Below are 27,481 nucleotides of genomic sequence, written 5' to 3'. Positions count from 1 at the left end.
CTAACTAGGAAACGACGAGTGTTGCAGCCTAGCACCCATCGGGATCTGGTTGTGTGTTTGCCCTTTGATCAACCCTTATATGATCCTTTGAAATATCAAAAAAAACCCAACTCAAAAGGGTGTTCCATGCACCGTTTATGTCTTCTGTAAGTGAAACTTGGCTGAACTTTCTCTTATCTATCTATCTATCTATCTATCTATCTATCTATCTATCTATCGATCTATCTCCCCTCTTGTTTTTTTTTTTTAATTTTCCAAAAGAAGGAACAGAGAAGGGGGCCAGGTGAGGATATTCCCTCAAAGGCCCAGTCCTCTGTTCTTAACGCTACCTCGCTATCGCGGGAAATGGCGAATAGTATAAAATATATATATATATATATATATATATATATATATATATATATATATATATATATATATATATATATATAAAACACCTCACTATGGTCTTAAAAAACATTAAATTTTTCTTAAGCTGCTGAGAAACAATTGCATAGAATTTCAAAGTCAAAGGTGGAAATCTAAGTTATGAACCGGGATATATTCCACACTACACTATATCATACTGGCATGAGCAGGTGAATTTCCAAAGTTAAACCTTTTCTCAGAGGCATAGAAATAAGGTTAGAGTCCCCCCCCCCCTCCCCCTTGTCACTTACCATATACTCCTTCGTGTACCGTTGTGCTAAAAGGGGAGTACCGTCGAGCTGAAAATGTAAACTCATAGAAGTCTTTACATTAAGTGATGTGTATGTTATTAATAAATTCCCCTGAGTAGACGGAGAAAGACTTCTTACTTCATCATCAACGTTGTGGGCATAGCGTGACGCAGAGGTCTTGCCTCACTGCCCCCTTTTAATCCCTCATGGGAGGCAAATCCCACGTACACCTGGGCCGCTCCCATCCCCCAGATCACCCACAGCTCACGCGCCTCCAACCCTCACACACTCCGTCCATACTCCACACCTCCAATGATCAGTGAGCGTGACCTCACTTCATGACGATATATCCCATGTCTAGGGGCATACCAGAGCCCTCTGGACAAGTATGATGCAATGAGGGTTTCTAAAACCTCCCCAAAATACAATATAGTGTAACATCTAGAAAAAATTTTAAGCAATTCTGTCACGTTCTAGGGGACAACTTAAAAAAAAAAAAACATATGACCAAGTACTCTGTAACACGGCCAGATGATCTTGTCTCATTTTGCAAACGAAGGTAATCATACAGATGGTTTCTAATGAACTTAGTGATGACCGATGATTTATTTCCATGAGCCAGCTGGGTTATCTGCTTCCACAAGCGACACAGGATACCCGTCTTGGTTTTTATGCACACAAGGACGCATCAAAGTTCCAAACCTGACATCGGACCCTGAGCAGTTATATGATATCACATTTTCCTGTTTAGATAAAAATGATGACAAAAATATCTTTTGGATATTCTATGATGCTGCAAATATAAATGCTTTCGTGTTGTGTGTGTGTGTGTGTGTGTGTGAAAGTATAGGACGGTTCATGAGGGAAATTACCAAAAAGCTATGAAAGAACGAATGTCTGTGAATGAAATTTTCGGGGAGGAAAAGTAATGACAATAGGAGTCGATCTGTGCAAATTTAATGGATTTAATGACAGTACGATCTTCGAGCACGACGGCACGACCATTGGGTATGACGTCCAAGCCTTTTCTAAAAATTTTATTGGACCCTTGGCGGATAACAGGAGACATGATTGTCCATGAACGAGGTGTATGCTAAAAACTAGGCCTAGAATAGTATTACAAAATAGATAGAGCATACGGAACGTACCTGCCGTGCCCACCTCTCCCTGTGGCTCAACGACTGTTGTGTTGACGGAGTGAGGCTTGAAGCGGAGTATGAATATCACCTGGGAAGAAAAATGGAAATGCATACATATTAGAAATCAATCGACTAGATTGGCTCAGGTGGTGGATAGGCCAGGAGGTGGATGGGCCAGCTGGTGGGTAGGTCAGCTAATGGGTTAGGGGATGAATGAGGAAACCAGATTCAAAGATGAAATACACTCGTGGTAAACTGGATACCGGAGCTCCATTGCCAATATATAAAACACCATTATAGAAGGTATTATGATCGGACAACTTGGTGCGTGGATATCGTAGCCACTATAAAAGTGGGAAGATTAAGAGAGAAATCTGGTTTCATAGGAGAATCCAAATGCAAAATGAGCACAAAGACGTGCCCTGGTGAAGATATGAGCGGCACAGTGTCCACTCAGCATTTGAAAAGTGTAAAGAGTTTGAAAAGTATAAAGAGGTTGGGAAATTAGGCAGCTACTCAGGTTGAGGGATTTAAAGGAAGGGTTGTTAGCAAACATAAACCTATCCCTCTCTGTGTTCTGCTCACGGAAGGTGTTCTTACTACTCTCCTAGCTACAAGAAGGCAATGTGTCTGGTGCAGATGGCATAATCACATTCTCGTGTCCTCAGGTTAGCTTGTCCCTATGCAACTCCAACTCATGCCATGCCTATTTCATCTGCGTTAAAGTACTCAGGGTCTCCATTCATGTATCGGAAAGCTAGCAATGCTATATCATTGACCACATATCTCCTGCCTGTCGTAAAAGCCCTTGACTAATACGGTTAGGAGTGGGGGGTGAATGGAAATCATCCCCTCCTATAATGCTTTCCAAAAGAAGGAATAAACGAAGGAGCAAAGTGAGAACCTCTCTCTTAGGTCAATCATTCGTTCCTGACACAACATAGCTCACGAGGGGAAATAAGTACGCATGAAAGAAAATATGTATGTGCTGTCATGACTATATCTATTCCATTTTCCCAAGACCCCTTTTCAACGGGTCCCTGCAGCTTCAAAGATGAGATACACTGAGTAGCAGAAATATAATTGACTCAAAACAAGTTCATTAGCAGACTACAATGTTCCGTCAACTTACGATGACACAGCATTAGGGAAGTCGCCCTTTCTCGTGTTGTAGCCTCAAGGTGGACTCTTTTGGAATAAAAAGTTCTTCGATGAGACTGAACGCCCTAGAGTAATTATATATAGAGAGATCATCTACAGGTAAGAAGAAAAGGGGAGGATATTTCTTATCAAATGATGGAGGAAATAATAGTGTCCCTTCCCCTCCGCCAACTAAATTAGTATGTAGTATCCACGATGAATACATACTCGACCAAATCATGATTTTTCAGACGATTAAATTTCGAATTCTCGAGTATTCTCTTCGTCGAGAAGGTTGTCAATTATATTCTAGAAGCAAGATTGATCTTAACATAGATTTCTCTAACATTTCGCACAAGAATGTGTTTATCTTGATACACACCGCATCAAAATTATTAATGTATCCGCAGTTAAAAAGTAGTTTTGAGAACCTAAATATATAAATATATATATAATCAGTATGAGCTTACGTGATATAAGGATTTAACTTTGAACCAGGCTGGCAGCGCGCACTGCGCGAGAACGAACCCCATACACTGTTACCAACATATATTATCCATACTTTTCTTAAAATGCCCATGATTGAGAAGAAAACAAAAAGAAGACATTGATACTAATTTAAGAAAAAAAGGTATACGAATACCCTCAGTGTAAATCGCCGTCATTATATGAGATGTTTCATCTCAACTGAGATCGGGACAAGTCACCATGATCGGGAGGGTTACGTCAGTGGGTGTTGGTAACATCGTCCAGTCCGTTCGCAGGAAATTTTGTAAACAAACGCAGAGTGATCCTCATCCTGCAGATTGCTCCCAAGTTGGGGAAGGAGACTGACAATGGACATGACCCAAGATCAGGTGATTGTAACTTAGTATAAGGTTAGAATGATTGTTGTGAAGTGCAGGGATGTTGTCTGTCGTCACGAAGGCGTGCGTGTGACCGCAAACATTGCTCGAGTTGGTTTTCTCTCGCGAGATCCAACTGGCATTCCTTGAAATTACGGGATGATTGATCTCGTTTAGTGGCGTTTTTTTCAGGGTCACACGACGAGGTCGTGGTGTTTGTTGGGTTAAAGGGACGAGGGAATAAAGACTGGAATGTTGCCGTGTATATATAGTGGTGTGCGCAGAGGTAGTTTACTGCCATGAGAATAGATTCAGAGGCGGGTGGTAATTTGCGAAGTCTAGTATAGCCTTGCATCTCTGTTAGCTTTGGATATTGTTTGTTTATTTTACAACGCAAGTATAGTGTTTAGTATATGAACAGTTGCAGAGCACGAGTTGGAGCACGGTAGTTCATAGTATGGTATTAGTCAAGAGAATGCATCACGGGAAATGTAAGGTCGATTTAGAGTAAATTTCAGTAGTGCACTTGTAATATAGCCACAGAGCCTATGGAAACCTTACATACTCACCCAATAGCCAAGGTTCAGTATTCTAGTCGAAATGTACCAATCACACCCATGTTGGAGCACTGCGAAAATGACACGATGTCAACAGAGAGATAACACTGTTACTGGCTCTCCGATTCCCATTAGGGTATGACTTTAATGTATCAGAAACTTAAGATAAACTGCCACTGGTTGGAAGGTGAGATGAAGGTTTCATAAAATTCTTTTCAGTTTTATTACTAACACATTTTCCCTGACATTATTGTCACCTTATTTGATACCATTCAGTGAAATGTAATGTTCTAAATCATGCTAAGCACTTGTTACAGCATTCTTTGTACATCCAAAGCCATTAGCAACGTTAGGCAAAACTTGGCTTTTATACGGAACCATTTAAGGGGAGAATGAAGTTTAGGAAAAATGTTGAGCAGCTGAGACATTTCTTGTAAGCTCACCTATGTTTCCGTAGTTGCCAGATGTTCTCTTATTTTTTAGAATATTATGGCTCAAATAAAATACAGTAAATTTATCGTTTTCCCTGTCCCATTTGGATTTACTTATTTTTTTCTGTAGAAAATAAGTTACTGTAAATATCGATATTTCTCTTGATATATTTTCTGATGTGTGAAAGTGGAATCGTGAGATTTATTGGAAATTTGATCATCAGAGGAAAGCTTTTATCCACAACATTATTGAAGTGTGGGGAAAGTGTAGGGTTAAAATAAGTCAAATCAGTCAAACTTGCATACTCTCCAGCCCCTGACCTTTGCCTACCATAGCATAACCTAGAAATGGAAAGTGCAGGTTATTCTTTAATCCTGAACGATATGCCTTTTCCAGCCAGTGATTTACTCTACTGAAAGTGTGCGTGTATATCTTAAACCTGCGCATGCCAAACTGGTGTTTTTTCCAGTAAAAAGTTTGATAAGAATGATTTTTTCTCATGTCATGTAAAAATAAGAGGTAAAAGTATCATAAAACTAGGATTATTAGTAAAAAAGAAGAGTAATGAAAACATGTTAAATGAGAAGAATTAGCTGTAGTTTTGAGAAAAGAAGATCTACTCTGAAATTGAATTATCATCCCAAAACATTGCTGACAAAAGCAGTCATGGGCAAAAGCTCTTCTTCCAACATATCTTAATGAATTTAGTCTAACTCTTGTGGGAAAATGAAAATTCATCTTTTTGCACATAAGAATAGAAATAATGCTTGGAATCATTCTCAATACTTGCAATTTTTACTCTAAGAAAAAATAATAAATCCTTCAATGAAACAGTGCAAGGAAAGTTATCAAGTACCCAGATATGCACTGCACATGGTTTTTTCGTCTGGACATAGTTAAACATAGCATTTAAACCTACCAGGGACTATATAAAAATGTGACCATTTTTGAGATAACATATGCGGTTTCACTCTCATTCTTTAAGTTACAAATACCAAAAATATTTGAGGAAAGGGAAAAAAATTGTGTGTAAAAGGGTTAATCAGTTATTCAAATGCCATAAGTGTAGGATCAGAGAAGGGTTTGATTCATGTATACCTAATGGGTGTTTTCTTGTTTTTAGGATCGACGTGTGAAAACACTGAGGCGTGAGCTGGAAGGTTGGCGTGAAGTGTTGTGTGGTGTACACTCGATACTTGTGTGGGATAAGCAGTATTATCCAGCTATATCCATCTCAGCTGTCACAACACTCTTCTTGTAATATTTTCCTCATTCTGAAAGTTATTCTAGGTTTACTATGATTAAGTAATGCAGGTATCAGTGTGTGAAATTTGGTTGCAAGCTGTAAATTTTATGTTAATTTTGTATATGTTAAAGAAATTAGTTGTGATTAAGATAAGAGTTTGATTGAAGTACAGTTATCCTATCTTTTAAATGGTATTAAAGTGAACAACTTCATAGCTGAATGATTTGCATTTTACTATCCATTTCTTCAATAAGTGAGTGCTTCTTGATTTTGAATGGTTGAGCAAGGACATCATTTGCACACCTGAAGTGAGTTGTGCTTCATTTCTTTGCTGCAGCGTTTATTTTGGTTTTAAGTGCACATTCCATCTGTTACCAAATGAAGCATGTTCTTTACTGTGATGATAATTTCATAAGGTCTTCTATATCAGTGACAGAGTTATGAGGGACCCTGAGCAGTTATGAGTGAGTCAAGTGTACGTCAAGAGAAATGCAGATAAACTTAAAAGCTTATTTCAACAGTCACCTTAACTTTCAGCAAAGTATGCAAAAAGAGTAGAGTTCTTTGGTATAAGAATAGGAAATTTTGTGTATCAGTAGAATACCTGAATCAAATTTGAATCAGTGCCCAAGAGGACTAAAATGAGGGAGAATTGCTTAAGATAGAGGGGCTAAAGCTGTGATTCTGATGCAAAAGAAAAAGTGGCACACTCTTTTGAATGCCAGCCTTGGGATGGATGTTGACCAGTCAAGCCTCCTTTTTCTTTGGTTTGCCATACTGATCTGGTTTGACATCAAGGTTGATAACTCCCACAACTCAGTCCACGGGAATGTGTCTTGTTAGAGGAAATTTTGTTTTCTGAGAAAACCAGGGTGTTGGGAGCAACTTGTGGATGATAATCGACCCCATAGTCATAGTAGACTGGTTGCGTCATTGGATTGCAATATTTTGGAAGCATCATACCTTGACCAGTGTAGCAATGGGATGAGAGGAGATACTTGCTGCCTCAAGGTATCAAAAATTCAGTTAAATTTTTGCATGGCCAGACTTCTCTACATGGGTTTATAGAGTGGAGCTTCTCATTGGGGCATATCTGGTTGCAATTTTTGTACCCATCTGTGGTGCTTCTTTATGGCCATGCAAGATTATTTCACACCCTTGTGACTTGTTTTAACTCAACTAATACTACTGAACATGATCCTGTGGACTCTGTCCTTTCAATGACTTGAGCCACTGCCATGTGATGTAGCCCCCAGTACATGTAACCTGGAGTTCCTGGTGTACTATAAAGATCATGAAGCAAGACTTCAGACCCTGAATTATTGCTGGGGGTTTCAATAGAAAAGATGGTTAACTCAAACTTGTGACTTGAAAGTCCCATTACTCTGACTAATATACTGATGATATACAAGTTGAACTTTCTGGTGATGACCAGCTATTAAAGTAGTAGTACAGGCCCCTCTCTCTCATTCTGTCAAAAAGCTAGTTGATTTGGTATGCATCAGCACACAAAACAGCTTTTTGTGCATGATAAGGTCTTGATTAAGATATGATTAAATAAGATCACTTCATATCCCAGAATCGTTGTTGGAGGGTAAGGTGACAGACAGCTGTTTCTCCAGTACTATATCCTGACGAGCATACAGATAACATGCTAGGGTACTAATGAGAACTGATCTCAAGAATGTATTCTACTAATGCCATCTCATAAAATAAATCTTCAGGCCCTGTAGGAATGTATCAGTTGTGGCTAGTAGATACAGTATATAGAAAGCACTACCCTGAGCATTGAGAAAAACATGTGGATTTATCTCCATCTTTGAGGTTTTCTACTTTGGCCTACACCTGGTAAGTAGTTATTGTAAGCAAACGAATGTACAGTTTTCGTTATTACAAGTAACACGTAGTTCCCATTTTGTTTTTAAGTGAGGGAGGCCAGTAAGGCTTGGCTCCAGTAAACACTTGGCTCTGAACAGGCCACTGACACTGAAATTTAATCAATATTGTGTTTCCATGAGCAGGATCATTTTGATTTACCTGTTTCAGGTTTAGAATCTTACTTCATATCATAGAATTCATTATATTGTATTAACTTGTAGTTAGGTAAATAGTGGAAACAAACTAGATTCTTTGAAATATGCATGCAAAGGTAAGGTTTTTAATGTATTACTGCTATTTAGATAAAAGCCATTGGACAGTTTGCTCAACTATTTAAAGGGAACATGGATTATAAATAAAAAAGGTGTACTCTATCCACAAATCCTTTCTTTACAGGGCAATATGGTATGTAGAACCATCGATGCTCACGTTACTCTCAGTGTTGGGTATCACAGTAACTGTGTGCGACTATTTGGTTCCACAGGTTAGTGTAGAGAGTGGTTTACTGAAACTCTGTATTATATATGAATTAGTTAATGGTAGTCACTTGAAGTTTTGCTCTGGGAAAACTTTTTTTTGACTTTCTCATGGCCATGGTTCTTTCATTAATTTTCACGGGTCTGCAGTATGTTGCATTTATTCCAATTTATTCCAGTGGCACACTGATTGTAGCAAGGCATTTTTTCAGTCCACTGGTCATAAGATGTGATGTTATGTGTTCATCTATCTGCAGAAAATGCAGGGTATTAGAGTAATTAAGTGCTCAGTGGCTTCTTTATGGTAGCTGAAATGGTGTTTGTAGAATTGAAGTGATGGATTATGTCTAGAGAGTAAAGTGGGAGAGTTTGACTCGTGTTTGTCTAGGGAGTGTGGTTTTTGATGGGTGTTTTTGGTGGGTTGGAGTTTAAGACTGAGTTGGGAGGTTATTTAGTGCATGTTGGGTTATTTCAGTGCTCTGGTGTTTTGTCATTGTCATATTTGTTAGGGATGTTGGGGTCTGAGTAGAGGTTATTACTGAAGTGTGAGGCAGGGTTAAACTTTTCATTTATTTGTGGTGGTTGGTGGTTAGTTATAGAGTGGTTTGAGTAGGAGGGGTTAAGTGTTTTTGTTTGGTAATGAATGGTAATCACAAACCCAAATGCTTTAGCTGTCTATAAAATACTATGATTAAGTTAGCTTTAGCAGGTCTTTAGTTGGAGACTGCTTGCTTCTTGTGTGTAGTGGAACTTAGTTTATAATGGACCTTAATACCCCATGTTTCTAAGTTTATTGTCCAACAGAAAATTCAGAGGAAGTTCTTTCCATCACAATTTTAATTTGGAAGAATAAAATGATTTAACTGAAGGCCCCGAAAGGACACGGAAAACACGAAAACAGGAAGAATGTTGAAAAAATACCCGTAAGGAGAAACTAGGGAATCTGACTAGGAAGGAAGATATCAGGGGAAAAAGAGGGAAATTTTCCAAAAAAAAGGTAAACTTGCACATGGACCTATGTTGATTGGGTACCAAAATCCCTCATAGCTGTAAGCTGTATTTTATGAATGACCACCTTTAAATACCAAGCTTTAGCCTTATATAACTTATATTGATTTCTTGAATTGGATCAATTGAAGGGATTTAACTGACATAAATTACATGATTAGTAGTTTAATAAAATAATAGAGAAAATTCAGGTCATACTTAGGTATCTAATTTGAAGCTTAAGTAGTAAGTAATGGAAATGAAGGGTTTAGGAGAGATGTGGTCTTTTTTTCTAGATTTTTTTAGTCCAGTGTTTGTCCTGAGAAGAATAATATTAATACAGGTTGTGCCATGGATAGTAGGAGCACATTACTGGACTGGAGCACATGAACGTCATTATGAGCAGATCATCACATCACTTGCCTCCCTTTGTGGCCTAGCTTCATACATCTCAGACACTCTTACATCTATGAAGGAATCAAAACCCAGGACGGTGAGTTATGTTATCAGTTTGGAATACCCCATAATTAGTTCCCATTTGCAGATGATGATAATTTTTCTAACTTAGTTGTAGCTTCTGGATTAGATATTGCATTGAATCCCTGCTAATCTTTCTACCTTAGTTTGAAAAGTGGCAATCTGTCTGGGATGAATGAATATGGGTTTGATAAGATAACCATTTAAATTTTGGGAGGAAATTTAACTCCTCTTAAGGGATATATGTTTTGTTAGAATTTCAAGATTATTATTTGGGAGGGTATTGACTGAGGGTGAAGGCATGTTTAGAGCATCAGACTGAGTAGTGTGGTTTCAGAAGTGGTAAAGGATGTGTTGATCAGGTGTTTGCTTTGAAAAATGAGAGAAATACTTAGAAAAACAAATGGATTTGTATGAAGCATTTATGGATCTGGAGGAAGCAAATGATAGGGTTGATAGAGATACATTGTGGAAGGTTTTAAGGATATATGGTGTGGAAGGTAAGCTGCTAGAAGTAGTGAAAAGTTTCTATCAAGGATGTAAGGCTTGTGTACGAGTAGGAAGAGAGGAGAGTGATTGGTTCTCAGTGAAGGTTGGTCTGTATCAGGGATGTGTGATGTCCCCATGGTTATTTGATATCTTTATGGATGGGGTGGTTAGGGAGGTAAATGCAAGGGTTTTGGAGAGAGGGGTGAGTATGCAGTCTGTTGGGGATGAGAGGGCCTAGGAAGTGAGTCATTTGCTGTTTGCCAATGATACAGCACTGGTGGCTGATTTGAGTGAGACAGTGCAGAAGTTAGTGACTGAGTCTGGAAGAGAGTGTAAAAGGAAGAAATAAGGAGTAAATGTGAATAAGAGCAAGGTTATTAGGTTCAGCAGGGTTGAGGGACAATTTAGTTGGGATGTAAATCTGAATGAAGAAAAATTGGAGGAAGTGAAGTGTTTTAGATATTTGGGAGTGGACTTAGCAGCGAATGGTACCATGGAAGCGGAAGTGAATCACAGGGTTTGGGAGGAGGCAAAGGTTCTGGGAGCGATGAAGAATGTGTGGAGGGAGAGAATGTTGTTTCAGAGAACAAAAATGGGTATGTTTGAAGGGAAAGTAGTTCCAACAATATTATATGGTCATGAGGCAAGGGCTGTAGATAGGGTTGTATAGAGGAGGGTGGACGTGTTGGAAATGAAATGTTTGAGGACAATGAATGGTGTGAGATGGTTTGATCAAGTAAGTTATGAAAGGGTAAGAGAGATGTGTGTATATGCACGTGTATGTATGTGTATGTATATATATGTGTGTATATATGTTGGAAATGAGATGTTTGAGGACAATATGTGGTGTGAGGTGGTTTGATTGAGTAAGTAATGAACGGATAAGAGAGACGTGTGGTAATAAAAAGAGTGTGGTTGAGAGAGCAGAAGGGGGTGTGTTGAAATGGTTTGGTCACATGGAGAGAATGAGTGAGGAAAGATTGACAAAGAGGATATGTGTGTTACAGGTGGAGGGAACAAGGAGAAGTGGGAGACTAAATTGGAGGTGGAAAGATGGAGTGAAAAAGATTTTGAGCAATCGGGGCCTGAACATGCAGAAGGGTGAAAGGCATGCAAGGAATAGAGTGAATTGGAACGATGTGGTATACCGGGGTCGATGTGCTGTCAATGGATTGAACAAGGGCATGTGAAGCGTCAGGGGTAAACCATGGAAAGTTTTGTGGGGCCTGGATGTGGAAAGGGAGCTGTGGTTTCTGTGCATTATACATGACAGCTAGAGACTGAGTGTTAATGAATGTGGCCTCTGTTGTCTTTTCCTAGTGCTACCTCGCGCATGTGCGGGGGGGAAGGGGGTTGTCATTTCGTGTGTGGCGGGGTGGCAACAGGAATGAATAAAGGCAGCAATTATGAATTATGTACATGTGTATATATGTATATGTCTGTATATGTATATATACGAAATGTATAGGTATGTATATGTGCGTATGTGGACGTGTATGTATATACATGTGTATGTGGGTGGGTTGGGCCATTCTTTCGTCTGTTTCCTTGTGCTACCTCACTGACGCGGGAGACAGCAACAAAGTATAATAAATGAATAAAATAAATGAGTGGATGGGTCTTACTTCGTCTGTTTCCTGGCGCTATCTTGGTGATGCAGGAAATGGCGATTGAGTATAATAATAGAAATAAATTGTCTCCCCTCATTTTTTTTTCCCCTCCCCCCAAAAAAAAAGAAGGAACAGAGAAGGGGGTCAAGTGAGGCTTTTCCATCTAAGGTTCAGTTCTCTGCTCTTAATGCCACCTCACTTATGTGGGAAATTGTGAATATGTATGGATTTTTTTTGTCATTTTTATGTTGAAGGCTTCAGTCACAGACAAAAGTCTGTGTCAAGGCCGGCCTTAATTGAAATGTAGAGAGAATTATGAAAAGGAAAGAGAAAAGACAAGGGAAAGTATTTACAAATATTGGAGGTAGTGAAAAACCTGTTTTATTTTAAAATGTGCCAGGTCATAGTTATTGAGAAAGACATGAGAAGGTAGAGAGTTCCGAAGCTTCGACATGTAGGAAAGAAGCAGTAATCAAAATGGCCTACCCTCGAGTTGCCGATGACCACACACTAATCATGTGATGCAACAGCTTGCCGAGTATTGCATAGATTAGTAGTGGTGGGGGCACACAGGCAGCCAGCTCTTTTGAGCAAAAACCAGAGTAATACCTACAGAAGAGGGAAAGTGAACTAACATTTAGGCATAGGGTAAGAGGGTCAAGCTTGGAAGTTAGCCTAGGACAGTTTATTATTCGGACGGCTTTCGACTCTACTGCCAAGTAAGGATGCAGAGCTAGAACCTCTGTAGATGTGAGAGCGGTACTCCATACAAGGACGGATCAGTCTTTTGTATAAATGGAGCAACTGTTCTGAAGAAAAGCTGAAGAAAAGTAGTTTCATCATCTAAACAGAACACCCAGTTTCTAAGTGGCAGACTTAGTTATTCCTGTAATGAGGATTCCAAGAAAGAGTGATGTTAAAGTAATACCAAATATGTTCATTGAGTCAAGGGGTGGAATTACAGAATTTTCAAAGGAGAGATGAGAGTTGTGAGGAGTTTTCGAGAGATGGGTAGGAACGGGGTCTTGGAGGTGTGAAATTTCACTAGATTTTGCCTACCCCAATGAGATATCCTGTCCAAGTCTGAGTTTATTGAGGAAGCTGTGTCAAGATGAGATGCAGATCGAGTGAGAGAAGGAGCAGAATTGAAGGATGTAGATAAATGCAGTGTTGAGTTGTCAGAATATGAGTGCATTTGATTATTTGTAGAGGAGAGGAAATCATTGAAAAAAAGAAGGAAAAGTGTAGGGGACAGGACAGAACAATGAGGGATGCAGATGATGATGTAAGAAAGGAGGAAGGCTAATTTGTAAACAACCAGAGAGTTAGATTGGCCAGAGAGGAAGCTAGATATGAAGGAGCAAAGTGAGGGAGGGAAGCCAAAAGAGGGGAGCTTAGAGATGAGACCCTGATGCCACACCCTGTTAAAAGCTTTGGTTAAGTCAAGTGCAACCACACATGAATCCCCAAAATCTTTTAGTGATAATGACCAGACATAAGTAAGATAGGAAAGAATATCACCAGTGGATCTTGCTTTACAGAAACCATGCCGGTGATCAGAGAAGACTGATTTTCGAGGTTTCAAAGAATATGGGAGTTAAGGAGGGATTCAAAGACTTTGGAATTGGTAGATGTCAAAGCAATAAGATGATAGTTAGAGGGGCCAGAAAGGTCACCCTTCTTAGGGATGGGATATATCAGTGCATACTCTGGGCATTATTTAGATTTTTTAAGAAATTTGTAATTGTAGCAAAATTTTCTCCCCTTAGCATGTTATATTTCATAAACAATGTCTTTCTTCTACAAAATATACATGACATGTACAAAACTGAACAGAAAATTGATAAAGAAATTATACTAAATGTTCCATCTGTAGCACATTTTTTCCATCATTTATTTGAATATCTAAATAGTTTTAATTTATAAGCTGAGAACATACTGAACAGAAGTTTGGAAAAAAATATATAAAGAACACAGTTTACTGTATATTATTATTTACCAAGTACAAATTGAGAGTTTTGCTTCCTCATGCATGTTTCCCCATGCTCACTAGCTCTTACGTTTCCCACCTATTTCCAGATTTTTATGAATATCTCAATGGTTATTAGTTCAAGATGCAGGAAACAGTGATTATGTATAATAAATGAAATTAATAATAGTCTACTGTATTAGTATTAAGGGTTAATATGATGCTTAAGTATTTGTTAGTTAGTGTTGGAATATGAAAGTGGATTGTCAGACTGCAGGGAATGTAGTCATATTTGAAAAGTTGTTGGATTGTTGGAATGCCTGCAAGATCATTTAAACCCAGTGCATTTGGAGTTCATAATTAGTAACATAATTAGTGTACAGAATGGAAAAAGGTGAGAACAATGGAAGTAAGGGGAGTGGGGGAGGAATGGGATGTATTTAGGGAATCAGTGATGGATTGCGCAAAAGATGCTTGTGGCATGAGAAGAGTGGGAGGTGGGCTGTTTAGAAAGGGTAGTGAGTGGTGGGATGAAGAAGTAAGAGTATTAGTGAAAGAGAAGAGAGAGGCATTTGGACGATTTTTGCAGGGAAAGAATGCAATTGAGTGGGAGAAGTATAAAAGAAAGAGACAGGAGGTCAAGAGAAAGGTGCAAGAGGTGAAAAAAAGGGCAAATGAGAGTTGGGGTGAGAGACTATCAGTAAATTTTAGGGAGAATAAAAAGATGTTCTGGAAGGAGGTAAATAGGGTGCGTAAGACAAGGGAGCAAATGGGAACTTCAGTGAAGGGCGTAAATGGGGAGGTGATAACAAGTAGTGGTGATGTGAGAAGGAGATGGAATGAGTATTTTGAAGGTTTGTTGAATGTGTCTGATGACAGAGTGGCAGATATAGGGTGTTTGGGTCGAGGTGGTGTGCAAAGTGAGAGGGTTAGGGAAAATGATTTGGTAAACAGAGAAGAGGTAGTAAAAGCTTTGCGGAAGATGAAAGCCGGCAAGGCAGCAGGTTTGGATGGTATTGCAGTGGAATTTATTAAAAAAGGGGGTGACTGTATTGTTGACTGGTTGGTAAGGTTGTTTAATGTATGTATGACTCATGGTGAGGTGCCTGAGGATTGGCGGAATGCGTGCATAGTGCCATTGTACAAAGGCAAAGGGGATAAGAGTGAGTGCTCAAATTACAGAGGTATAAGTTTGTTGAGTATTCCTGGTAAATTATATGGGAGGGTATTGATTGAGAGGGTGAAGGCATGTACAGAGCATCAGATTGGGGAAGAGCAGTGTGGTTTCAGAAGTGGTAGAGGATGTGTGGATCAGGTGTTTGCTTTGAAGAATGTATGTGAGAAATACTTAGAAAAGCAAATGGATTTGTATGTAGCATTTATGGATCTGGAGAAGGCATATGATAGAGTTGATAGAGATGCTCTGTGGAAGGTATTAAGAATATATGGTGTGGGAGGCAAGTTGTTAGAAGCAGTGAAAAGTTTTTATCGAGGATGTAAGGCGTGTGTACGTGTAGGAAGAGAGGAAAGTGATTGGTTCTCAGTGAATGTAGGATTGCGGCAGGGGTGTGTGATGTCTCCATGGTTGTTTAATTTGTTTATGGATGGGGTTGTTAGGGAGGTAAATGCAAGAGTCCTGGAAAGAGGGGCAAGTATGAAGTCTGTTGGGGATGAGAGAGCTTGGGAAGTGAGTCAGTTGTTGTTCGCTGATGATACAGCGCTGGTGGCTGATTCATGTGAGAAACTGCAGAAGCTGGTGACTGAGTTTGGTAAAGTGTGTGGAAGAAGAAAGTTAAGAGTAAATGTGAATAAGAGCAAGGTTATTAGGTACAGTAGGGTTGAGGGTCAAGTCAATTGGGAGGTGAGTTTGAATGGAGAAAAACTGGAGGAAGTGAAGTGTTTTAGATATCTGGGAGTGGATCTGTCAGCGGATGGAACCATGGAAGCGGAAGTGGATCATAGGGTGGGGGAGGGAGCGAAAATTTTGGGAGCCTTGAAAAATGTGTGGAAGTCGAGAACATTATCCCGGAAAGCAAAAATGGGTATGTTTGAAGGAATAGTAGTTCCAACAATGTTGTATGGTTGCGAGGCGTGGGCTATGGATAGAGTTGTGCGCAGGAGGATGGATGTGCTGGAAATGAGATGTTTGAGGACAATGTGTGGTGTGAGGTGGTTTGATCGAGTAAGTAACGTAAGGGTAAGAGAGATGTGTGGAAATAAAAAGAGCGTGGTTGAGAGAGCAGAAGAGGGTGTTTTGAAATGGTTTGGGCACATGGAGAGAATGAGTGAGGAAAGATTGACCAAGAGGATATATGTGTCGGAGGTGAAGGGAACGAGGAGAAGAGGGAGACCAAATTGGAGGTGGAAAGATGGAGTGAAAAGGATTTTGTGTGATCGGGGCCTGAACATGCAGGAGGGTGAAAGGAGGGCAAGGAATAGAGTGAATTGGAGCGATGTGGTATACAGGGGTTGACGTGCTGTCAGTGGATTGAATCAGGGCATGTGGAGCGTCCGGGGTGGGCCGTGGAGGGCTGTGTGGGTATGTATATTTGCGTGTGTGGACGTGTGTATGTACATGTGTATGGGGGGGGTTGGGCCATTTCTTTCGTCTGTTTCCTTGCGCTACCTCGCAAACGCGGGAGACAGCGACAAAGTATAAAAAAAAAAAAAAAAAAAAAAATTAGTAACATATCTTATGAGTTTGCACTCAGATATCTCATCACACCATTAATCTTTTATAAAAATCCCTGTAACTTCCATTACATAGCCATCTACACCATCTAACGAACATGAACACACCTTACATTCCATTTCAGTCAGATATTCCACTAGCCCTGTATTCAATCAATTCTCATTCAACCAGACCACTTTTCTGCATCGTTATGAACTGTGTTTTATGCTATTATGGACTTCTTGAAGTATCATAAAAGTTATTCTATCTATAAGGTTTTTTCTCCCAGTACTTTGTGATGGTGACAGGCATTTTAGTGGTGTGTGCGTGGGTAGGGAACACCATCAACAACCTTCTTCTTACATACCTCATTGGTAAGTACTTTTTGGCACATATGATGTTTCGTTATCCCTGGGGATAGGGGAGAAAGAATACTTCCACGTATTCCCTGCGTGTCGTAGAAGCGACTAAAAGGGGAGGGAGTGGGGGGCTGGAAATCTTCCCCTCCCGTTTTTTTTTTTTTTTTTTTAATTTTCCAAAAGAAGGAACAGAGAAGGGGGCCAGGTGAGGATATTCCCTCAAAGGTCCAGTCCTCTGTTCTTAATGCTACCTCGCTAACGCGGGAAATGGCGAATAGTATGAAAGAAAGAAAAGATATTTCGTGTAACTTCTGTCCACTTGATGACACATGCTGAATATTTTTAATATTTGTTTTTGTTTACATCAAATGTATTAGTCATACAGTGTGACTTGGAACATATGTCCATTCTTATTTAAGTATGTGAGTATTTAATAGGGAAAAAATGCTACTTGCCGTTTACCTTTACCATCCTGGCCTAGGATCCATGTCTGTAAGGCTAATGCTGTACTTAGGAAGCCAGCCATGTCCTCTAGGTGGGACCACAGACCAAAGAAATGTGATGTGTGGCATTGTAGGGTGAGCAAAGGACAACCGAGTAGTAAATGTTTAGTTTCTTTTGTGTGGAAGTTGTATGTGGGGCATAAAGGGTCTTGCAGTATACTTAATTGGTGTTTGTAATGCTGGAGTGATGGGTGATGCCCAGAATACAGATGGAGAAGGGTAACTCATACCTGTAGGTATAGAGTGTGAAGTTACTGGTGGATATATGTCTAGTGGAGTAATGTTTAACATTGGTTAGGATGCCATTTGTTTAGTGCTTGTCTGGTCATTTCAGTGTGTGTAAATTTTCGAATGTTGTGTTTCGTGGAGGAGGAGGGCATGTGTGGGTTTAGATTGTTGATTTGTGAAGCAGGGTTAAAGTTTTCATTCCTGTTTGGGGTTGTTGGTTGGTTTTGGATTGGTTTGGATGGGTAGGGTTTTTTTTTGATGTTACAAATAACTGCACCTAGCATGTTGAGATGAGATTGTTTTGGAATTATTTTCCTTTTGTTGTGTGGGTGTTGAGTGTTTGTGGTTACTAGGCAGCCATTGATTGAATGTTTTAACAGTCTTATTTTATGTGGTTTGTCATGTATGCTCTTGAGAAGGTGGATGACCAGGTAGATGAGGCCTATATTATGGTGTAACAAAATCCCAAGGTTAAGAGGGTGATGTTAGATTTCTCTGAGGAAGCAGTAATTCTGTTTTGAGTGAATCAGTGTTATAATTTTGTGATATATTATTGGATGTATATCATTGCTTAAGTAGTGTCAGATTGTTGTGATGTAATTGTGAGGTCATTTTTGTTTGAGATGACTTTTGTGGTGTGTTCTACAGAAAGTAATAGGAGGCCATGTAGGAAAAGATTGATGTGGCTTGAAGAAACAACCTTTTCATTGGGGACCCCATTATAAATTTTTAAGGTTTTGGAAGTGAACATCTTGTGAATGGCTTTAGCTTGACAGCCTGCTATTAAATTGGTTAACCATTTTTTGCCATTTTTATGAAGGATAGTATCAAAGAATCATCTGTATGAAGATGTGGTGGGCAAAAGGGTCCAATGCTTTTTTCAGTATCTACTGTCACAAATACACTGTGGGAAGGATGGGGTAGTTAAATGTGTATATATACTTAATTATTTTACTTTCTTGCCCCAGACACCCCTTCTGTAGAACTTTTCTAGCACACAGGAAGCTAGTCATGTCCACTGGGCAGGACAACAAGTCAGGAAGTGTTATTTTCTGCATTTGCTTGCTTGAGGTGTTTGCAGGACAGTTAAGGAGTAAATGTTCATTGTGGTAATGAAAGTTTCATCTTCAGCCAGGTACCTTTAAAATCAGATAAATGGACCAGTGGTGTATTATGAAACTCTTTGCCTAAAGATATCGAAAATTATGTAAACTTAATTAATGTGTGTATTTATTGGGTATAAATATATATTTAATTGTTTGGGTAAAGTGTTTCAATCCCATATCAAACAATTACTCTGATGCTTGTAGGTTTTTGTATACTTTAAAGAAAAGGTTTTCCATCCTTAAGAACAAACATTTAACATGGAAAATAGAGAAGATTTATAGAAGTGAATTAGATTGTAATATTTGTGGGTAAAGGCCATTCACTTCCTGGAAGGAACTGAAGACATGTGCTGGTAGAATAAATAAATCATAGTAATGTAGGAGTGTTACATCAAAAACTTATAATTAGTAGGGTACTGTACATGATTCTTCCCTTTTTAACAGAGAGTAATGAATATTTGTTTTGCAGTGCTGGTTGTTGTGTTGCTTCCTGGCATGAAACATCATGGAATTTTGCAGAGATATTTCTCAACAGTTCTTAAGACTGTTGCAAACCTTATGAAGAGCTCCGTGTCTGCTGTACAAGGAGGAGGAGGCTCTGTCAATGGAGAGGCTTCCAAGAAAAAGGAGTAAGACTCAAGGAGTAACTTACAACGATAAGCCAACTGATTGTGTGTTAAGGTATAGAGAAAAGAGTTATAATAGATTTATTTGATTAAAGGAAGCTAATTGACTGATGACAAAAAGAATGCTAATATATAGGAAAACATTAAGTCTATGAGGTGTCTGAGACTTTACACACAGAGAAATTCTTTGAATCTTTGCCATGATATTTGAAAATTACTGTACAGAAAAACATTTTAATATGAAGCCTCTAAACCAGTAGCTATGTTTCAAAGCTAATCCCTCCTTAAGCATTGATATCTGGCAATCCAAGATTTTATCAAGCATCATTAAATGATATGTATAACTTGAAAGGAACACATTTTCTCTTTGACCTTTCACTTTACAACTTGCACTTGAATAATACTCAAGTTAGGAAAACTATTATCCCTTGTGAGAAAAATCACTGCAATCAGTACATTTTCTAGGTAATTCACAAGTATTTGCTGAACCAAATTATAATGGTAAGTCACCATATTATAAACTATTTGACAGCTTAATCGCTGTTTATGATAACTACACTTGATTTAGTAGGGAAATGGTTTAAGAGCTTAACTGATAAATCAGATGTTCTTGGATTGATTCATGTTTGTGGAACATGAGATCCCCAGTTTACCCTGCTGTAAATGGGTACCTAGTCCAAATGACTGGGGGATCAAAGATAGTTGGACTTGATTCCAGCCAGGGTATTCCTTCATGTATTATAGCTATGAACTTTAAGCTCTTTAATCACACCAGCCCAACCCTAGACTACTGGTACAAAAGACCTGAACAAAGGATGAAAAAGACAGAAGGTAGTAGGTGAGTAATTTGCACCTGAATATGTGAAAGTTTTAGCAAATCGGTTTAAGATGTTCTGCAGTGGTGTCATGAGAGACGAGCAGTTGCTCACTTGTTCCTCCTGCTTGCCCAGAATAGTTTTGTGGCAAGAATTAAATGCCCACCTTTAGCTTAGATTAACATATAAAATCCAGATTGCAAATGCACGTACACATGAGGTGAATTCTGCCTATCATTAAATTTTACTCGTGTCATTGGCAGTTAATCATTTAAGAATCCTTTGATATCATTATCTGTTTGTCAATGACTGTTTTTTGTACATTGCTGTACATCGGTTCTCTGAACAAGCTTTTCTGGCCAAATTGATTTTTAAGGTGAGCAGTTGGTTGCTCTCCCTCATTTTGCTTATGTTTAGCTCTATTATTTGTCTGTTGTATTATCTCAGGCAGTCTGATGGTTTGTGACATTCATTTCCTGCAGAAACTGTAAAATGTCTTGATAATGAGTCACAAAGTATTTGCCAAAATACTCATGTCTTAATGGTAATTTCTGTTTTCTGAACTATAAGGTGAGGGTAATATTCTGGTATAGAAAAAAATCATATATGAGTAACACTTAAAGCTTGTTTTCATATATGATAACAGTATTATTATAAAAAAGCAACAAAAGAACAGTCTTCATGTATTTTGTTGGTAAATATGGCTGTGTCAGAGTTCTGTTACTAAATCAGTAGGCTATGCCCAATTGTATTATCATTACTGGGGCCCTGTGGTAAATTTCATTTATCAAATTGTGTTCTCTTCCTTTAGTAGACTCGGTTAATGTTTTAGATTGTCTGGGTCAGTTAATATTTAACTATGATGCTATTTCATTTTATATCATTGTGTAGTTTTATGTTATCTTTGACATTGTTAAAAGGCTTTGAAAATTAAAAACCACTCCGAATCACTAAATGTTGGTGAGTATGTTGCCATATTTTCTGAAGTGGATAATATATCTAATACAGAAGACTATTATTAGTTAACTAGTTTGACCACTGTTATAATGTCTGCAGATATCATGTGGCAGCCTCCGAGTTAGTAGGACAGGACTCTTGGAAATATGGAAGAGTTTAATATGCTGGAGAGATATTTGAATATACAAATACCTCAAGTGTTACATTGTTGTATTTATTGTAATTAAATAATGATAAAGTGTATGCTTAGGGAATTCTCTCTTAAGAGTTAATTCAGTGCTATAATGTAGCTCAATATGCCGAGAAACTACTGAATGAAGTCTTATCATAGTACCCAGAGATCGGTGATATCTTGAAGTCTACGTTGCACCATAAATATACATAGGGATTTAGAGCTGAATTATTGAGTATAAGGTTACACTTTATTTGCAATGCCAAGCAAATGACAAGAAATATATTTCCCTTAATATTTGGTTGAATTTTGTGTCAGCAACTTGGAAAGAAAGTTTAACGAGTTGTATTCCCCACCATGAATGTGTAAAAATAATATTAATGTTATTCTTTTCTGTATGTATATATATGTTTTTTAAGAGGGGGTGGGGTATTTGGGGGGAGTACCTGAGGATCTCTCCTATGTTGGTTGGTTCCAAATTTTCTGAACCTGACACAATTACAAGAAACTTGCTTGGTGATCTGCAATTTTCTGTTAACAAAATAGTGTGGCGCAGTAGCTACACTATCACTAGTTGACCAACTCCTGTCACAACTTGCTGAATACAAGTTACACTTTGCTTATTAGATAATTTACAAATAGGATATTTATACAACCAAGAGGCAGGCCACTCTGCAAAGTAGCATTGATTCAGCCCCCACATACTAGGCCTTACCTTATAGCTATAGTGAGCCTATTAATCCAATATGATATTGTCCACAACCCCATGTTATCAGAACTAAGCAGTTTTAGAAATTGTTAGGTTTGTTAAAAAAAAAAAAAGGAAGAAATATGAATTCAATTGATTCTTGTTTTTGTACTTCTCTTTCAACCATATCCCCTGATAAGCACAGCAACTGTAGGATAGGGACCTTATCATTATTAAGTGCAGATAATGGGACTTGAGATCAATTTTAGATAAACTAGCACAGTCAGAGTTGAGATTCTTTTTGGACACATTTTTTTTTTTTATATGCTGTTATTTCAGTATACCACTATGATTTTTGATTTATGAAAACATTTCTTATGACAATTGCCTCATTTATATATAATTACAGCATCATATACTTTTTTCAGGGCACTGAAATTCTTACCTTACCTTACCTTACTTTCTAGCCTAGGATCCCATTCTTTGGAACTCCTATAGTGCTTAGAAAGCCAAACTCATCCACCAGGTGGGACCACAGGTCAAATAGTGTAGTGATATGTGTGTATGTTTGTAAGCACAGCATGGGACAATTTAGTAGCATGTTTTCAGTTTAGAAACTGCATCTTGGGCATTAAGGGTCGTGTGATATGCTAAATCAGTGTTTGTAATGTTGGAGTGATGGGAGGTGTCTAAAAAGCAGACAAGAAAGGGTTACTTGTCTGGAGAGTGTAGTTTAGGAAGGGTGTTTGTTCGTTGGGATGGTGTTTAAGACGTTGTTAGGAGGGCATTTACACAAGTAGTAATTGTAGCTACACTCTTTTGATGTATCGAAACCATAAAGGGTTTTTGCATTTTATCTTTTTAGTCATTTTATAAGAGGGGTAGTGTCAGAGATGCATCTTTAGAAATGAAACGAATTTTAAGGATATCAGCTGATTCCTTAGTTTCCTATTGAAGTGTGGGAAAGCAAGAAACACATTTCAAGATTCTATTTCAAAGTTCCTTGTACATGTATCATGAAAGGATGCCATTGCTCTACCTTTATTTCAAAGACTGCTGTCTCTCATGTAAGCTTAATTCACATCTTAATTCTAATTTACCATCAGGTAATATAATCAGATTATTAGAGAAACTTTTAGCTCTTCATTTAAGATTTTCAACTTGTATCAGTAACTTCTGTGGAATTTTTAAACATGAGCAGACATACAAATGACTTATTTTGGCTATTGATTGTTAAGTTCTTAATCTTTCAAACTGAGAAATTTAAAAGGAATTAGTATACCCTGGGAAAGTTAGGGGCAACCTTCATTATTTCTTTCATTACTGATTCTAAAGTTATTTATTGTTTCATTACGTATGGAAATATATATGAGAAATATCTAAATTTGTTGCCTAATAGATATCTTTTATAGGATTTTCAAGTTTTATGTTATATTCTTTTGGTATTTGATTCAGAAGATTATGTTATGTTGAAATTTCTTTGGAGGCCATTTTCAGAAGGTATGGGTCAGGTGTATTTATTATATCAGCTTCACATAGAATAGTGGAGAGATAACTTGTTTCTGTTACTTTAGTATACCAATATATAAAGATTTATCATCAACAATAACTTTATGTGATAATTATCTCATTTTTTTTAATTCACTTGTACAAAGTAGAGGAAGGAATATTCTGCTACTCTACGTGTCCACATATGCATGTTGTTTCACATCTTAGTAGAATTTATATTTGAGTTTGGTTCTAAGCCACTGTGTAATGTACAGAGTTGTAACTTCCCATACAGATGCATATTGATAAGTGCTTCAGTATCCCATGAAAAGCAGTTTTTATCTGTGGTATCTTACATTAACTTTTGTTACTATTATCCTCTGACCATGCATAGCATTATGTCATTATGCTCACTCCATGAAAAACTAAAACATGCCACTCCATCCCAGCCAGCATGGCTTCAAACCCAAACACTCCACAACCACAGTATATACAAACCTCACCCAACACATTGTGGATGCCTTCTACTGAACACAATTCCCCTCCAACACTGTATTAGTGACAGTATCTATTCTTTGACAAAGTATTCGACATTCTCCCGTCATTACTATCGTGGCTCCTATCATGATTATGGCGAATATTGATAATATAGGAAGTAAGAATACCGAATGTAAAATTATAGAAGGAAGATATTTACACAGCAACAACCAAAGAAGCTAGGTGTAAGGGGGGAGTAATGAACAGAGTTTACCCCACTTTCTTATCATGTTTCCACCATCACCTGAACTTTCCCCCCAATCTCACTCATAGGTTGGACTGTTTACTTTTCATGTATTAGATTTATCATTTTTGCTATCTATGAGCATAGTGAATTCCATATCTGTGCGAAAATGACTATGCAATTACATTCATGGTGCATTACATATGTTCTCAGAAAAACCTGAAGTATCACATTTCTTTTCTGATGTCTTTGTACTGAATTTTATTTCATACATATTCGTTATTTCTCGTGTTAGCGAGGTAGCATTAAGAACAGAGGGCTGAGCCCTAAAGGGAATATCCTCACTTGGCCCCATTCTCTGTTCTTTGGGGGGGGGGGGGGGGTGAAAAAAAAAAAATTGGAAGGGGAGGATTTCGAGGCCCCTGCTCCTTCCCCTTTTAGTTGCCTTCTACGACATGGGGGGAATATGTGGCAAGTATTCTTTCTCCCCTATACCCATTAAATGTATATATTTGTACAGTATATTGATATACACAACATTACAACATAAGATTTAGGTTATATCACCACAAAAGCTGGAGGGAGGGACAATTGGTGGTGGTTACTTCAATTACCCCTTATGTATCACTTGTCATCAACACCTTACCTATCCCTTCCAACCTGTAAACAGCACATCCTAGTTTGCTGTTTACAATACCGCACTGTTTTTTAAACTTTACCTTTTTTAAGATATAACATTTTCATGCTCACTGTTTCTGGTATCAGCAAGGTGGCACCAGGAACAGAGGAAAAAATTGGCCTCATTTGCTTACATTCACTCTATTTGTTGTGTATAATGCACTGACACCAGATCCCCCTTCCTCATCCAGACCTTGCATACCTTTCCATGGGTTCTCCTAACCACTTCATATGCTTTGGCTCTGCCCAATGACAACAAGTTTTCCCCAAATACCATATCACTCCAGTTCACTGTCCCCATCCCTTGTATGTATTCCTTGTATGCCTCACACCCTCCTTTATGTACAGACTCTAAACACTCTAAGCATCCCTTACTCCCTCCTTCTTGGTCTTCCCCTTTTCCTTGTTCCCTCCACTTCTGACATGTATACCTTCTTATTCATCCTCTGTATGTCCTAATGATTTTGGCATGTTTTCTTCAGCTCTCTCACACATACAGAGGTTCCTTGCCAGGCGCTGGGGTTCTCCTGGAATTCCAGACTGTAATTGGCAAGTACAGAGCTCATGGGAAATTAGAGGCAGTGATCCTTGAGATACATACATAAGTCCTATGATAAGAACTTTATGGATGAAAATCAGCAAGGTATAATTCAGTGACAAATACTGATGCTATAAATGTAAAAAGAAATTATATACAAAACTGAAAGGTAATAATAAAGGTAGTATGTTACCACAGAGTCTGTGCCTCCATTACTCATACAAAGTATCCAGTCTGCAATGCACACAAAACTTTAACTCACCACTTGCCCTAGTAACACAGCCTAGTCATGACACCCCTGCCTCTGCCTAGAAATGTTAGTTTGTCTGGCTAAGCAACAAGCAGCCCACAGCCACTTCACAGTGCATGGATATAAGTTTGATGGAGATGTGGAAAACCATGGATACCAAAAGTTTGATGCAGTGGGTGGTAAAATGGTGTACATTAGTGTAAGTGTGCATACTGAAAACTGTGGTCGATAAGGAACCTCTGGATTGCTCAGACTATCAAACCTATCTTTTTACCTTATCATTTCTTATTCAAGCAACCCTCCCCACACCACATATTGTTGTAAAACACTGAAGACTATCACCTCTGTTTTAACCTATCATTTCTTGTTCAGGTAACCCTTCCAATACCATATATTGTTCTAAAACACTTAATTTCTATCACATCTACATTCTTCCATACTTGTTTATCTAGGGCCCATGACTCACATCCATACAATACCAATGGAACTTCTGTACCATTACACATATACCCCTCTTTGCCAACACTGACAATGACCTTTCGTTCCACACACTCCTCTGCACCCAGGACCCACACTGACCCAGTGACTCACTTCAACTTCCATGATTCTGCTTGCTGCAGTGTCCACTTCCATGTATCTAAAGCATCCCCCTTCCTACATGTTCCCTCAATGCAAACTCACACTCCAAGAAACGTGTTTTTCCACTCATCTAAAGCATCCCCCTTCCTACATGTTCCCTCAATGCAAACTCACACTCCAAGAAACGTGTTTTTCCACTCCTAAGCCGAACAACTATTTTCCCCACTCTAATTCAGACACCAGCTTCTGCAGTTTCTCACCAGTACTGTGTCATATGATTTTTACTTATCTTTCATAGATAACATTCAGTGATGTATACTGTATATTCCTTGATGGATGCTGCCACTTGCTAGTGAATGATTGCCCACTGCTGCCAGCATTGTTTTTTAAACTTTTTTTTGTATTTTTTCTATTTGTACATTAAATTTTTTATAATGAATAAGTGGATCACTGGATTGTGATGAATTAGTGTAAAATTATGTATAATGATTGTCAAATACACAAAAGTGTATGCAAGAAAAATTGTGTAAAAGCTTAGAAATTAATGTTACAGATAATTATGCTTACCTTCTCCCCATTGGCCTGTGTGGCAGCTAGCTCATTTGTGCCATCCTATGTGTCAGCTGATTCCTCTGCCTTGTTGTCTTGTACTACTGGGGGAGTAAATTAAGGAAACTTGAATCATTTTTTTCCTTTGTTTTTTACTGCATTTTCTGTTTTGTTCAATGTATAACTTACTCTTGAAGCGCTTCTAATTAGCTTCATGAACATTGTAGACATATATATTTATTTGTTTATTTCTTGTCACTTTCATTACTTTTTCATAACTTTCATGCACAACGTGCCTAACTCACCTTAGGATGGTAATGTTGTCTTGGTGGTTGGCTTGGATGCTACGTTGAGCTGCTTCTCTCGTATGAAAGATAAACATCCACATTAACTTTTTTCTTTCTCTTCTTTTTCTTCCATATACTTTAAAAAGCACAAGTAATGTGAACTTTTAACGCCCTTGGGATGTTAGTGTCACATCACTGGCTGGCTTAGGCACAATGTCACCTGCTGCCTCACACCTGGAGTACAAAAAACAAACTAACCACATTCTTAATTTTTTGTTTCTGTTCACTTTTTCATAATTATATGCACAGACGCAAAAGATTTTTAACTCACCTCTGTTTGTGAAGTAGGTGATGATTTGGTG

General features: G+C 38.3%; 1 protein-coding gene and 1 long non-coding RNA gene across 2 annotated transcripts; one reads left to right on the top strand and one right to left on the bottom strand.

Moving 5' to 3' along the window:
• Positions 1 to 1,807: 1,807 nt before the first annotated feature.
• Positions 1,808 to 27,275, bottom strand: LOC139746853 (uncharacterized). The gene is made up of 3 exons (XR_011712242.1): positions 27,138 to 27,275; positions 26,851 to 26,936; positions 1,808 to 1,886 (listed from the first exon to the last, which is right to left on the bottom strand). It is a non-coding gene; the product is annotated as an uncharacterized lncRNA (long non-coding RNA).
• On the top strand, positions 3,653 to 21,227 carry Arl6IP1 (ADP-ribosylation factor-like 6 interacting protein 1). Its single transcript, XM_071658469.1, has 6 exons — positions 3,653 to 3,795; positions 5,896 to 6,029; positions 8,293 to 8,380; positions 9,703 to 9,852; positions 16,865 to 16,949; positions 19,241 to 21,227. The coding sequence occupies exons 1-6, from the start codon at positions 3,775 to 3,777 to the stop codon at positions 19,402 to 19,404; spliced, it is 642 nt and encodes a 213-aa protein (XP_071514570.1). The 5' UTR covers positions 3,653 to 3,774; the 3' UTR covers positions 19,405 to 21,227.
• Positions 27,276 to 27,481: the final 206 nt, after the last annotated feature.

The sequence above is a fragment of the Panulirus ornatus genome, chromosome 66, assembly GCF_036320965.1.
Source record: "Panulirus ornatus isolate Po-2019 chromosome 66, ASM3632096v1, whole genome shotgun sequence".
In the NCBI taxonomy this organism is placed as follows: Eukaryota; Metazoa; Arthropoda; class Malacostraca; order Decapoda; family Palinuridae; genus Panulirus; species Panulirus ornatus.
Note: the sequence above shows the minus strand (reverse complement) of the source record. Positions and strands in the feature narration are given on the sequence as shown.